This window comes from Anguilla anguilla, chromosome 1 (assembly GCF_013347855.1).
Source record: "Anguilla anguilla isolate fAngAng1 chromosome 1, fAngAng1.pri, whole genome shotgun sequence".
Classification (NCBI taxonomy): Eukaryota; Metazoa; Chordata; class Actinopteri; order Anguilliformes; family Anguillidae; genus Anguilla; species Anguilla anguilla.
Genome location: NC_049201.1, coordinates 75,077,554 through 75,092,348, shown reverse-complemented (window position 1 = coordinate 75,092,348; position 14,795 = coordinate 75,077,554). Strand labels below are relative to the sequence as shown.

General features: G+C 41.3%; 1 protein-coding gene across 4 annotated transcripts; it reads right to left on the bottom strand.

The window, feature by feature from the left end:
- Positions 1–3,526: 3,526 nt before the first annotated feature.
- On the bottom strand, positions 3,527–13,814 carry LOC118214088 (interferon alpha-inducible protein 27-like protein 2A). 4 transcript variants are annotated; one of them, XM_035393618.1, is made up of 6 exons: positions 13,638–13,782; positions 12,848–12,884; positions 12,657–12,685; positions 4,805–4,844; positions 4,372–4,533; positions 3,527–3,772 (listed from the first exon to the last, which is right to left on the bottom strand). In XM_035393618.1, the coding sequence occupies exons 2-6, from the start codon at positions 12,849–12,851 to the stop codon at positions 3,687–3,689; spliced, it is 321 nt and encodes a 106-aa protein (XP_035249509.1). In that variant the 5' UTR covers positions 12,852–12,884; positions 13,638–13,782; the 3' UTR covers positions 3,527–3,686. The 4 variants fall into 4 exon arrangements, with proteins under 4 accessions (XP_035249509.1, XP_035249519.1, XP_035249528.1 ...); XM_035393628.1 differs by lacking the exons at positions 12,657–12,685; positions 12,848–12,884 and adding exons at positions 5,015–5,051; positions 5,795–5,902 and having other exon boundaries at positions 4,805–4,852; positions 13,638–13,780; XM_035393637.1 differs by lacking the exons at positions 4,805–4,844; positions 12,657–12,685; positions 12,848–12,884 and adding exons at positions 5,015–5,051; positions 5,795–5,902 and having other exon boundaries at positions 13,638–13,780.
- Positions 13,815–14,795: the final 981 nt, after the last annotated feature.

Genomic DNA, 14,795 nt, shown 5'->3' with positions numbered 1-14,795 from the left:
CACACATTCATTTCACAGTATAGTGACTTCATTCAAAATTATTACAGCACAGTATCAGACTTCCGTGCGCTGAGAAGGTAAGACAGAATGATGTTATACTGCCCCCTGTTGGCGGGATGTAGTAGCAGGTTATGGAACAGTGAAATGGACAGGCGACAGTGAGGTTTTTCCCCAGTGTGTGGCATGGGCTTGATTTGAATGGACTGTACTGTAATGTCATTCTACTTAGTGCTTGGTGATCTTGCACTGTTCTGTCTCTCATAGCTATGGGGGGGGGGGGGGGTTCACTTGTAATGAATGGAGGAAGTGGGCCAAGTGAAAACCCTGTGGTGAGTTTATCTCTAACATTGTAAATGCCCCCCCCCCCCCCCCCCCCCCCCCCCCAAAAAAAAGGATAAATGAAGTAAACAAAACAAAAGTGAAGAGATTAGTGCTTGTATTGTCTATATGTGCCATGTCTGTGGTGTTATTGTTTTAGAAGTATGACCATCAAGTTGAATTGTTCTTATGATAGTTATTTTTAAAAAACCTGAGCAGAATAAAACACAGTTGTTGATGTTGATGTTCTTGCTGTTGTTTGTTGTTCCTTTGAAAAGTGTGAACGGTGTGAACAATATTATTGTAGCAACAAGTATTATGATGTCACAATAAATGCGGTTGCCATATCAAAGTAAACAAAATGGCACAGTGACATCAGTTGTGATAGATATATCACACACACACACACACATACTCAGCACAAATGCATAGCAAATATGTACACGCACACACACACACTTAGCCATGCAAAAGGAATGTGTACACATGCACACACATGCACACACACACACCCACATACATTCACACACATGTATGCATACATGCATAACAAATACATGTACACTCCTGGGCAAAAAAATGGGTCAAGCCCAAAATGGCAAACTATTAAGCTTTTAATGGTCTTAACAACAAATCATTGGTCAGAAAATTAGCAAGAATTAAACAAATAGATAAAGTAACTTAGTATGCGATAGCTTTTCCCTTTGATTTCTTTAAATGCTTAAGCCTTGTGGGTAAACTTGCAAACAGCTTTTTACAGAAAGAAGAGTTCCATTCAATGTTGATGGCTTCAAACAGTTGATGAGTAGTTGAAAAATGTTTCCCGGTTAGTTTGTGTTTAATGTGAGACCAAACATTCTCTATAGGGTTCAAATCTGGACTCTGACCAGGCCAAAACATGAGCCTGATGGACTTGTTCCCAAGCCACTTTTTGGTGGTCTTTGCAGTGTGGGCAGGAGCATTGTCTTGTTGAAAAACAACATCTGATCATTCCTCTTTAGAAAACAACTTTCAATTGCGGGAAGCAAGCCTTTCTGTATTCCGAAGCATTAACTGACTTTTCACAGTAAAGCAGCTCACCATTACCAGCAGCTGAAAAGGCTCCCCACACCATGACACCTCTTCCTCCATGCTTAACTGTGGTAGAGATGCATTCACTATTGTATTTCTCACCAGAACTTCGAAGACACCTCTCTGGAGCATCACCATGCAACTCAAATCGTGATTCATCATTCCACACAACTCTGCTGAACCACTCTGAATCAAACTTTCCATATTCTGCCAAACACTTCATTCTGTTTTTGATGTTTTTCTGAGGCAGCAATGACTTTTTAACACATTACATTACATTAAAATTATTTGGCAGAAGCTTTTATCCAAAGCAACATACAAAAGTGCATTTCATGGTCATGGACAACTACAATACACAGGTTCAATAAGATACAATACTTATTTTGTACAGCTGTTTCTAGCCAAGAACACAGTTTAGTTCACACAGTGAACACTATTCTGACCTAACCTCTGACAAGCCAACTAGGCAGAAGAACAAGCTACAATATTAGGACAAATACAAATGACCAAAAACACATCTAGACACAAAACCTGCATTAGATAACCTTCTGGTTATTGTTCATCTCGAAAGAGTCTTGTTTTCTGAGGTCTTGAATTCTGCTGAGTTTTTTTTCTCCTGTCTTTGAGAACTGTAAATTTCAGCAGGTGGTCATCCCTGCACGATGAGGCTTTGGGCCTTCCAGATCCTTGCTTTCTGGCAACATTACCTGTTGTTTCAAGGCGGTGACCTATTCTCTTAATAGCTGATAGAGAAATAGCGATTTCCTCTGCCTTTAGGGTCTTGTAAATTTCAGAATAGCTACAGTTGGCCTGACGAAGACCAGCTATGCGGTTTCTGACAGCAGCCCCTGCATGATATTTTGCTTTTTTTGGAGCAGATTTTCTCGCTCGCTTACCGTGGGACTCGCTCGCTTACCGTGGGACAACACTGCATACTGTAGATCCCTCCCTGCTCTATCAATCCTGGTTCCATTTATGAGCTTGTTATCAGGCCCTTGATGGGCTGCATCAGGTGTGGCAGATAACCAAATAATGACTAATCTTTTAAGAAAGAAAACACCCCAGAAGATATTTTTGGAAAATTTTGTATACCCAGACATGTGTTAGTCTGAATTTTACTTCAAACATTTTAATCATTATCATGATTTTATCTTTGCGTACAAGAAGACTATATAAGTGAATTTCCCTGTTTCTAGATTTTCCCCAAACAGTTCATTGCAGCAAAAGTAAACGAGCAAATGGTGGCACAGGAAGTCTCAGGAGTGCATTTGTTTAATTCGTTCTAATTTTCTGACCAATGATTTGTTGTTAAGACCATTAAAAGCTTAATATTTTGCCATTTTGGGCTTGGCCCATTTTTTTTGCCCAGGAATGTACATGCATTTGCATACACACACACACACAGACACACCACACACACACATCCACACACATTTGCAAACACACACAGACACAGAAACACACACACGCATGCACACACACACACACACACACACACACACACACACACACACACACACACACATTGTATTCTGGGTTAAACTTTCCTTCCAAAGGTGAGTTGCCACTTCCACATGAAAATGGATGAAAATGTAGCTAAGGGAGGGTTCGGTCGGTCCATGTTTCATTTCTGCCTAGCGACCCCTGCTGGTCGATGCATGCCACATGCCACATGCCAAAGCTTCATATGAAAGGTCGTCCTCCGCCTCCACTCTACGAAAGCTTTGCAGTGGCCTGTGATATGGGGAACGTAGCCTGGGGACACCACATCTTTCAGAGGAAAATCAGCTCAGATGACCTTCAAAATTACGGTGGGAATTGGACATATCCAATGCAAATATTTAAGGAAATTCTATTTAAATTTATGATTGCTTGTCTTCATTTCTCTTCAGGAAAGCGGCTGAATTTTTATGTCCAGAAATAATATAAGATATAAGATATAAGCAGGAATATAGGCCTTAAAGATCGTCTGAAGAAAGCGTTTTTTTAAGCAAATCTGTCTGTTAGCAAATCTTGTTCTGTGGTCTAGAGGTTTAAACGTGAAGCTTGTGCAACGCTGCAATTGTATCCAAACAGTTTTGTTCTGTCGCAGCTGAAGGGGAAAAAGAGAGTCCAGAAAAAAACAAGTGACACTGAGTGAGTTTTGAATTTAATTTTTTAAATGGTTTGTCATTTTACAAGCTTTCAAAGTGTGTCGTTTAAGAGCACGCAATTGCATTTTCATTATTTCATGATTGTCGTTGCGATTGTCCACGGTTGTTCGCAGGCGAAGGGGCCGTGGCCTCGCTGAGTGAGGGCTAGCAGACGCTTGAAACGACAGCTCCAGCTGCAGCCCCAACCGCACCCACCACTGTAGTGGCTGCACCGGACAGACCTGCCGCCCCTGCCAAACACACACACACACAGAACGCACTGTCGGTTTTAAGGACAGACAGCCTGTGACAGCACTATGAGGGCGAGGAGCCTGGCAGGTTCCTAAGAGCTATGGTGAATATCCGGCCGTCACGATTGGGCCACATGTCTGTACAAAGTAATTGATTGTGGGACTTGATTGGTCAGATATGCTTCAGTGATTAACGCCAGCGTTCGATTCTCGAGAAAATTCAGAATTCACTTTGATTTTTTAGGAATTAGTTAATTTTCATCATATTTATTTTTATTACACGCGGAAACGTGACTTATAATGAAACTGTTCACCACTTGCTTAGGTGAAACGTCTTTGCGAAGAGACTGGTCCAGGACAGGTGCAATAGCATCACCTAGAAGAACTTTAGATGCCACCCCAAAGTTTGACCTCGGCAAGTTTGGCTTGCAATTAAAGTTTTTCGTCACACGCCGTTTAGCAAGTTTACCAATCACAATGTTATTTGGCGACAAAAATGTTTGCACGCATGTAAAATGCAAATCTAAATGAATCTAAATCAAAGAGAAACATTGTCTTGTACAGAGGAGAAACAACACAGCGGAGTTTCAATCGCATACCAACTGACTGTAGAACGGCCACCGCAGTCCCCGCAGCCACTCCGCCCCCATTGGCTACAGCCGCTGCTGACATCGCCCAGGAAGCGACGGATCCGGCTGCGACGCCAGCGCCCGTGAAACCCAAAGCTCCAACAACCAGTGGAGCCCCGACAATCGCCGTACCTGCGCACGGCACAAAGGGACATCCTCTTATAGGCGTATCTGTTGAAACCCGGAGACTGACGCCTACAGGATTACGCTGTGACAGGATATACAAATCAATGGAATACATAAACGAATAAATATACTCTGTAGTAGTACCTGTATGTAAATACACAATAAACTGATACTATCTCATGACGTATGCTCCTGCCTGCTCGTATAGGCTACACGAGTGCGTGAAATATTAACAGCCTCCAAAACACCAATAAATTGATCATTTGCTAATACAAACCAGCGCCAACGGCTGCTGCTCCAGCGTACTGTATTGCTGTAAACCAATCTGGGAAAGAAATTAAAAATGCAGATAAATGAGCGAACTGTGTCCGGTCGAATCTTGTACACTGCTTTAGCACCAGGAATTGCATTAACGTAAACATGGTGCTGAAGCTAAATCTGAAAACCTTCTTTCTGTAATTATGTATTAATTTAACAGGAGACTCACCCATTTCGATTGACTCAATGGATTTGCAAACGATAATCTGAAACATAAATATGAATGTCTATAAGTATAGCACGTCTAACTTGTCAATCATTCTAGCTAGCTACTGCTATACAATGACAAAAAACTAGAAACAGACTTAACTATCAAACTTCACTTTCGCATGTGGTATATTAATCTGGATGTTGTCATTTCCATAAGTGATGAATATGCAAAGCAGCGGACTTATTTTTGGCACAAATGACAGACCACAAGTTTCGGAAGTGATGTTAAATTTTTATCATTATCATTTCATCATTAGCCGACAGTCGCATTAATTTATTTCTCTTTAAAAACAGGCGTAGAGCTAATATTAAAACTGTCCGTATTATTGTCCTTGTTGCAAAATATTTTTTCTTTTCTCAAATAACCTAACGTTAGAAGTATTCGGGCTAATAACGTCAACTACTGACAACGGTCCATTCTCTCCTTAAAGGTGCCCAGTGATAATATAGGCTGTGAGATGAGTGTGTCACATCATAGCTGCTACCATATCGTGGATTATAACAGGTGGAACGCCGTATTGACCAGGACCGGAATAATCAATTTTATAATATATCAAGAATTATGACATATATGCCCAAACGTTGTACATACGTACAGCCTAACTAAATATCATAATAGATGTACAAATAAAAAACAGCTTTGAATATACAATGTTATATCTGCACTGTTTACCTGGATAGTTGTTCCCATTAAGTTATAAATATTTAATATTTATATAACTCTTTTTTAAGACCTTACCTGACCGCTGAATGTCCGTAGGTTTAGTACGGTAATGGAAAGTTCCAGTTGCAGTGCGCTGATGGTCCTTTATATAGTCTAATGAGTCTGGCTGGGAGAGGCCAGAGACTGTGTTTACAGAGAAAGGAAAGTGATACCGAGTGATTTCACCAAGCTCTCTCTCTGCTGTTTCACTAGCAGGAAATACAGACACACTGGTACACACACACTAACACTGGTACACACACACACACACACACTAACACTGGTACCCACAGTGTTGGGGAGTACTGAACTACATGTAATTAAACTAGTAGTTTAACTACATTTTACAGTAGCTTGCTGGTAGTTCAACTACATTCATATTTGCATAGTGATTCAAGTAGTTAAATTACTTTAGCCATTTTTTGTGTAGTTAACTACTGAAACTACAAACAATTTTGGCCCAAAATTCTAATTTTACCATTGCTTCTCTACTGTAATTGAACCCCCTTTGACCAGCCTTTTTCTATCATCCTGACTGCTGTGAAGGCATGCCCAGGCAATGCATTCGTTAGGCAGCCACCACCACACACTTGACCTTTGTGTAGTGCATGTGCAAAAGGGCGGGCGTTGCTCAGTGCTCACACAGCCACAGCGTCATCATGGATCATGGATAAACCTCCCAAATCTTAGCCTGAGGAAGAATCACCATGGCCATACTTAAGCAAATACATGACACTGACTAGCTCCACCGAGCGTTTTTTATAAACACGTTTTCTTTCTATTTTAGATCACTTAGATGCCAGCTAGCTAACTTGCTAGCACTGAACCCAATGACGGAGCATCCAAGGATTTTAAACGCATTTTGAAAGAAACAATAAACGTCGATCAGATAAATACTAAAGCAAATGTGTTTCTTGGTCGCTAGCTAATTATGTGCACCAAAACAGTAACCCAACCCTGGTTTTACATGTTTACGCTCTGATTAAAAGAATGAAACTCAGCCTACCTTGTAATGAAAGATCGACTCCCCTGGTCCCTGGTGCGTCAAACTGCCTCAAAACTTTCTCCGTATCGATTTCAAAGTTTTTATGAATACTAATTAGAGCCAATCCGGTCAATCCTGTCTCTGTCATACTGTTCCTCGGGTGTGTTATTAAATGTCTCAAGCAGCTGAAGGACCTTTCCGCCGAAGCAGTCGAGACAGGCATCGTCAGTAGCACTTTACTTATATTGTGAATGTTTGGGTACATTTAGACATTTCGACTTTATTTCAATTTACTTTCCGCTTAATCAAATAATCAAAACCGATCAAAACTGCCAATCAGCCGTGTGCCACGTGCTAGGGTACGCAGTGTGCGTATTTGGCGTACAGGTGGGGGCGCCACTGCCTGCGGGCGCCCCTGATTACAATCACCTGTGTTTGCTGACCAAGGTGTCTGCAGTCAATCCAATACTATGAATAGCTTAGCCAGAATCATTCAAATGAAGGTCTGGTTAGGCTGAAGTTGGCTTGCTGTTGTTTTGCCACCTAAGGTTAATTGTAACAGCATACAATTTTATTTAAAGTTGATCTGGTGATATAGAGGGTAATTCTATGGACCATTATAAATGTCATCCTATTTTATATTAGAAGTTACTTGGCTAACTGAATAATTATGCTTGGTGCAATACCCCCACCTGGACTCTAGTTTCTGGAAGGTAGGTGTCTGACTGATGTACACAAAACCAGCTGACATTCCTTGCACTTTCCCATGAATAGTGAGGTATTTAATTTTTTTGGTTTATGTATGACCTGTGAACAAGTGGAAACTTTTTGCAATAAACTCAATTGAGTGGCATTTTTTGCTGGCATGTGATTTTTTTGTATTATATTTTGTTATAATTTCATATCACATGTACATTGTCAATTTGATCTTTTTTTTTTTTTTTTTTTTTTTTTTTACAGTAGTTTGAACTACTTTTTTCTAAGCAGCTTTAGTTAACCAAACTAGATTTCTCCCTAGGGTAGCTTTGCTGTAGTTCACGTCCAGTGTGAAGTAATTGGTAGCTTGCAAAGCTATGCTTTCAAAGTAGCTTCCAACACTGGGTACCCACACACACACTTACACTGGTACACACACACACTTTCACTGGTACCCACACACACACTTACACTGGTACACACACACACACTTACACTGGTACACACACACACACACACTTACACTGGTACCCACACACACACACTTACACTGGTACCCACACACACACTTTCACTGGTACACACACACACTTACACTGGTACCCACACAAACACTTACACTGGTACCCACACACACACTTTCACTGGTACTCACACACACACTTACACTGGTACCCACACACACACACTTATACTGGTACACACACACACTTTCACTGGTACCCACACACACACTTACACTGGTACCCACACACACACACTTACACTGGTACACACACACACTTTCACTGGTACCCACACACACACTTACACTGGTACCCACACACATACTCTGGTAGACACACACAATTACACTGGTACCCACACACACACTTTCACTGGTACACAGACACATCTACAATGTTACACAGACACACTTCTACTGGTTACGTGTCTTATGTCTTTTTGTACTCTTGCCAAATTACTTTGTTTCAAATTATGCATTTTCCCAGTAATATGCATGTGAATGGCCAGCAATCTGCTTCCAATATTTAATGAATCATTATTATTAAATGATCATGATAATAGTACCGAATGATCACATGATGATAATCATTCTCTCACAATTCTTTGTCTAATACATCTTGCGAGGCACCTGGACACATCATCAGTGGTGTCACCTGGAGTCATCGGGTGTTTCGGGTCTTTCAACAATCAGATTCCCTCACCCAGGCGACCCAGCCGGGATCGGTCAAGTCCCGGCTTGTGTGTAGGTAGCACTACCAAACCCATGGATCACCTCTCCTGATACACAGCCACCTTGAGGCAACTTTGGCCGCCCCGGTGACCAACTTTATGACCCTTGGCTCGCTGTGGATGCCTAGCATACTATAGGGTTCAAATCCGGACTCTGACCAGGCCAAAACATGAGCCTGATGGACTTGTTCTCAAGCCACTTTTTGGTGGTCTTTGCAGTGTGGGCAGGAGCATTGTCTTGTTGAAAATCTGAAATCTGATCATTCCTCTTTAGAAAACAACTTTTCAATTGCGGGAAGCAAGCCTTTTTGTATTCCGAAGCATTAACTGACTTTTCACAGTAAAGCAGCTCACCATTACCAGCAGCTGAAAAGGCTCCCCACACCATGACACCTCTTCCTCCATGCTTAACTGTGGTAGAGATGCATTCACTATTGTATTTCTCACCAGAACTTCGAAGACACCTCTCTGGAGCATCACCATGCAACTCAAATCGTGATTCATCATTCCACACAACTCTGCTGAACCACTCTGAATCAAACTTTCCATATTCTGCCAAACACTTCATTCTGTCTTTGATGTTTTTCTGAGACAGCAATGACTTTTTAACACATTACATTACATTAAAATTATTTGGCAGACGCTTTTATCCAAAGCAACATACAAAAGTGCATTTCATGGTCATGGACAACTACAAAACACAGGTTCAATAAGATACAATACTTATTTTGTACAGCTGTTTCTAGCCAAGAACACAGTTTAGTTCACACAGTGAACACTATTCTGACCTAACCTCTGACAAGCCAACTAGGCAGAAGAACAAGCTACAATATTAGGACAAATACAAATGACCAAAAACACATCTAGACACAAAACCTGCATTAGATAACCTTCTGGTTATTGTTCATCTCGAAAGAGTCTTGTTTTCTGAGGTCTTGAATTCTGCTGAGTTTTTTTTCTCCTGTCTTTGAGAACTGTAAATTTCAGCAGGTGGTCATCCCTGCACGATGAGGCTTTGGGCCTTCCAGATCCTTGCTTTCTGGCAACATTACCTGTTGTTTCAAGGCGGTGACCTATTCTCTTAATAGCTGATAGAGAAATAGCGATATCCTCTGCCTTTAGGGTCTTGTAAATTTCAGAATAGCTACAGTTGGCCTGACGAAGACCAACTATGACAGCAGCCCCTGCATGATATTTTGCTTTTTTTGGAGCAGATTTTCTCGCTCGCTTACCGTGGGACTCGCTCGCTTACCGTGGGACAACACTGCATACTGTAGATCTCTCCTTGCTCTATCAATCCTGGTTCCATTTATGAGCTTGTTATCAGGCCCTTGATGGGCTGCACCAGGTGTGGCAGATAACCAAATAATGACTAATCTTTTAAGAAAAAAAAAACATCCCAGAAGATATTTTTGGAAAATTTTGTATACCCAGACATGTGTTAGTTTGAATTTTACTTCAAACATTTTAATCATTGTCATGATTTTATCTTTGCGTACAAGAAGACTATATAAGTGAATTTCCCTGTTTCTAGATTTTCCCCAAACAGTTCACTGCAGCAAAAGTAAACGAGCAAATGGTGGCACAGGAGGTCTCAGGAGTCCATTTGTTTAATTCTTGCTAATTTTCTGACCAATGATTTGTTGTTAAGACCATTAAAAGCTTAATATTTTGCCATTTTTTTGCCCAGGAATGTACATGCACACACACATTCACACACATTTGCATACACACACACAGACACACCACACACACACATCTGCAAACACACACAGACACAGAAACACACACACACACACACACACACACATTGTATTCTGGGTTAAACTGTCCTTCCAAAGGTGAGTTGCCACTTCCACATGAAAATGGATGCAAATGGAGCTAAGGGAGGGTTCAGTCGGTCCATGTTTCATTTCTGCCTAGCGACCCCTGCTGGTCGATGCATGCCACATGCCAAAGCTTCATATGAAAGGTCGTACTCCGCCTCCACTCTACGAAAGCTTTGCAGTGGCCTGTGATATGGGGAACGTAGCCTAGGGACACCACATCTTTCAGACGAGAATCAGCTCAGACGACCTTCAAAATTACGGTGGGAATTGGACATATCCAACGCAAATATTTAAGGAAATTCTAATTAAATTTATGATTGCTTGTTTTCATTTCTCTTCAGGAAAGCGGCTGGTTTTTTATGTCCAGAAATAAGATCACAAGCAGGAATATAGGCCTTAAAGATCGTCTGAAGAAAGCGTTTTTTAAGCAAATGTGTCTGTCTTGTTCTGTGGTCTAGAGGTTTAAACGTGAGGCTCGTGCAACGCTGCAATTGTACCCAAACAGTTTTGTTCTGTCGCAGCTGAAGGGGAAAAAGAGAGTCCAGAAAAAAAACAAGTGACACTGAGTGAGTTTTGAATTTAATTTTTTTAATGGTTTGTCATTTTACAAGCTTTCAAAGTACGTTGTTTAAGAGCACGCGATTGCATTTTCATTATTTTCATGATTGTCGTTGCGATTGTCCACGGTCGTTCGCAGGCAAAGGGGCCGTGGCCTCGCTGAGTGAGGGCTAGCAGTCGGCAGCGGCAGCTCCAGCGACGGCCTCAACCGCACTCGCCACTGCAGCGCCTGCACCGGCTCCAGCGGCGGCCCCAACCGCACCCGCCACTGCAGCGCCTGCACCGGACAGACCTGCCGCCCCTGCCAAACACACACACACAGAACGCACTGTCAGTTTTAAGGACAGACAGCCTGTGACAGCACTATGAGGGAGCCTGGCAGGTTCCTAAGAGCTATGGTGAATATCTGGCCGTCACGATTGGGCCAAATGTCTGTACAAAGTAATTGATTGTGGGACTTGATTGGTCAGATATGATTCAGTGATTCAGCGTTCGATTCTCCAGAAAATTCAGAATTAACTTTGATTTTTTAGGAATTAGTTAATTTTCATCATATTTATTTTTATTACATTACATTACAGGCATTTAGCAGACGCTCTTATCCAGAGCGACTTACACAACTTTACATTGTATCCATTTATACAGCTGGATATATACTGAAGCAATGCAGGTTAAGTACCTTGCTCAAGGGTACAACGGCAGTGTCCTTACCCGGGAATCGAACCTGCGACCTTTCGGTTACAAGCGCAGTTCCTTACCCACTGTGCCACACTCCGCCACGTGGAAACGTGACTTATAATGAAACTGTTAACCACTTGCTCAGGTGAAACGTCTTTGCGAAGAGACTGGTCCAGGACAGGTGCAATAGCATCACCTAGAAGAACTTTAGATGCCATCCCAAAGTTTCACCTCGGCAAGTTTGGCTCGCAATTAAAGTTTTTTTTTCTTCACATGCCGTTTAGCAAGTTTACCAATCACAATGTTATTTGGCGACAAAAATGTTTGCACGCATGTAAAATGCAAATCTAAATGAATCTAAATCAAAGAGAAAGATTGTCTTGTACAGAGGAGAAACAGCACAGCGGAGTTTCAATCGCATACCAACTGATTGTAGAATGGCCACCGCAGTCCCCGCAACCACTCCGCCCCCATTGGCTACAGCCGCTGCTGACATCGCCCAGGATGCGACGGATCCGGCTGCGATGCCGGCGCCCGTGAAACCCAAAGCTCCAACAACCACTGGAGCCCCGACAATCGCCGTAGCTGCGCACGGCACAAAGGGACATCCTCTTATAGGCGTATCTGTTGAAACCCGGACTGATGCCGACTCTCATCATTTAAACTACAGTAATCCCGGTGACGCCTACAGGATTACGCTGTGACAGAGGATATACAAATCAATGGAATAAATAAACGAATAAATATACTCTGTAGTAGTATCTGTATGTAAATACACAATAAACTGATACTATCTCATGACGCATGCTCCGGCCTGCTCGTATAGGCTACATGAGTGCGTAAAATATTAACAGCCTCAAAAAAAAAACAATAAATTTATCATTTGCTAATACAAACCAGCGCCAGCAGCTGCTGCTCCAGCGTACTGTATTGCTGTAAACCAATCTGGGAAAGAAATTAAAAATGCAGATAAATGAGCGAACTGTGTCCGGTCGAATCTTGTACACTGCTTTAGCACCAGGAATTGCATTAACGTAAACATGGTGCTGAAGCTAAATCTGAAAACCTTCTTTCTGTAATTATGTATTAATTTAACAGGAGACTCACCCATTTCGATTGACTCAATGGATTTGCAAACGTGAATCTGAAACATAAATATGAATGCCTATAAGTACAGCACGTCTAGCTTGTCAATCATTATACATTATACAATGACAAAAAACTAGAAACAGTCTTAACTATCAAACTTCACTTTCGCATGTGGTATATTAATCTGGATGTTGTCATTTACATAAGTGATAAATATGCAAAGCAGCGGACTTATTTTTGACAGACAGCACAAATGACAGACCACAAGTTTCGGAAGTGATGTAAAATTTTTATCATTATCATTTCATCATCAGCCGACAGCCGCATTAATTGTTTTCTCTTTAAAAACAGGCGTAGAGCTAACATTAAAACTGTCCGTATTATTGTCCTTGTTTGTTGCAAAATATTTTTTATTTTCTCAAATAACCTAACGTTAGAAGTATTCTGGCTAATAACGTCAACTACTGACAACGGTCCATTCTCTCGTTAAAGGTGCCCAGTGATATTATAGGCTGTGAGATGATCAAGTGTGTCACATCATAGCTGCTACCATATCGTGGATTATAACAGGTGGAACGCCGTATTGACCAGGACCGGAATAATTAATTTTACAATATATCAAGAATTATGACATATATGCCCAAACGTTGTACATACGTACAGCCTAACTAAATATCATAATAGATGTACAAATAAAAACAGCTTTGAATATACAATATTATATCTGCACTGTTTACCTGGAGTGTTGTTCCCATTAAGTTAAAAATATTTAATATTTCATTTATATAACTCTTTTTTAAGACCTTACCTGGCCGCTGAATGTCTGTAGGTTTAGTACGGTGATGGAAAGTTCCAGTTGCAGTGCGCTGATGGTCCTTTATATAGTCTAATGAGTCTGGCTGGGAGAGGCCAGAGACTGTGTTTACAGAGAAAGGAAAGTGATACTGAGTGATTTCACCAAGCTCTCTCTCTCTACTGTTTCACTAGCAGTAAATACAGACACACTGGTACACACACACACTAACACTGGTACCCACACACACAATTACACTGGTACCCACACACACTTACACTGGTACACACACACACACAGTAACACTGGTACCCACAGTGTTGGGGAGTACTGAACTACATGTAATTAAACTAGAAGTTTAACTACATTTTGCAGTAGCTTGCTGGTAGTTCAACTACATTCATATTTGCATGGTGATTCAAGTAGTTAAATTACTTATTTTTTTGCCATTTTTTGTGTAGTTAACTACTGAAACTACAAACAATTTTGGGCCAAAATCTTTATTTTACCATTGCTTCTCTACTATAATTGAACCCCCTTTGACCAGCCCCACCACCTTTTTCTATCATCCTGACCGCTGTGAAGGCATGCCCAGGCAATGCATTCGTCAGGCAGCCACCACCACACACTTGACCTTTGTGTAGTGCATGTGCAAAAGGGCGGGCGTTGCTCAATGCACGCATAGCGACAGCGTCATCATGGATAAACCTCCCAAATCTTAGCCTGAGGAAGAATCACCATGGCCATACTTAAGCAAATACATGACACCGACTAGCGCCACCGAGCGTTTTTTATAAACACGTTTTCTTTCTATTTTAGATCACTTAGATGCCAGCTAGCTTATTTATTTATTTATTATTTTTTTAGATGCCAGCTAGCTAACTTGCTAGCACTGAACCCAATGACGGAGCATCCGAGGATTTTAAACGCATTTTGAAAGAAACAATGAACGTCGATCAGATAAATACTAAAGCAAATGTGTTTCTTGCTCGTTAGCTCTTTATGTGCACCAAAACAGTAACCCAACCCTGGTTTTTCATGTTTACGCTCTGATTAAAAGAATGAAACTAAGCCTACCTTGTAATGAAAGATTGACTCCCCTGGTCCCTGTTGCGTCAAACTGCCTGAAAACTTTCTCCGTATCGATTTCAAAGTCTTTATGAATACGAATTA

Excerpts from the sequence above, each read along its gene's own strand:
- LOC118214088 (XM_035393609.1), bottom strand. Across the intron at positions 12,326-12,637 it reads AGCAGCAGCTGCTGGCGCTG|CTACGGCGATTGTCGGGGCT; the intron begins GTTTGTATTAGC and ends TGCCGTGCGCAG. Across the intron at positions 11,364-12,163 it reads GGCCATTCTACAATCAGTTG|GGGCGGCAGGTCTGTCCGGT; the intron begins GTATGCGATTGA and ends TGTGTTTGGCAG.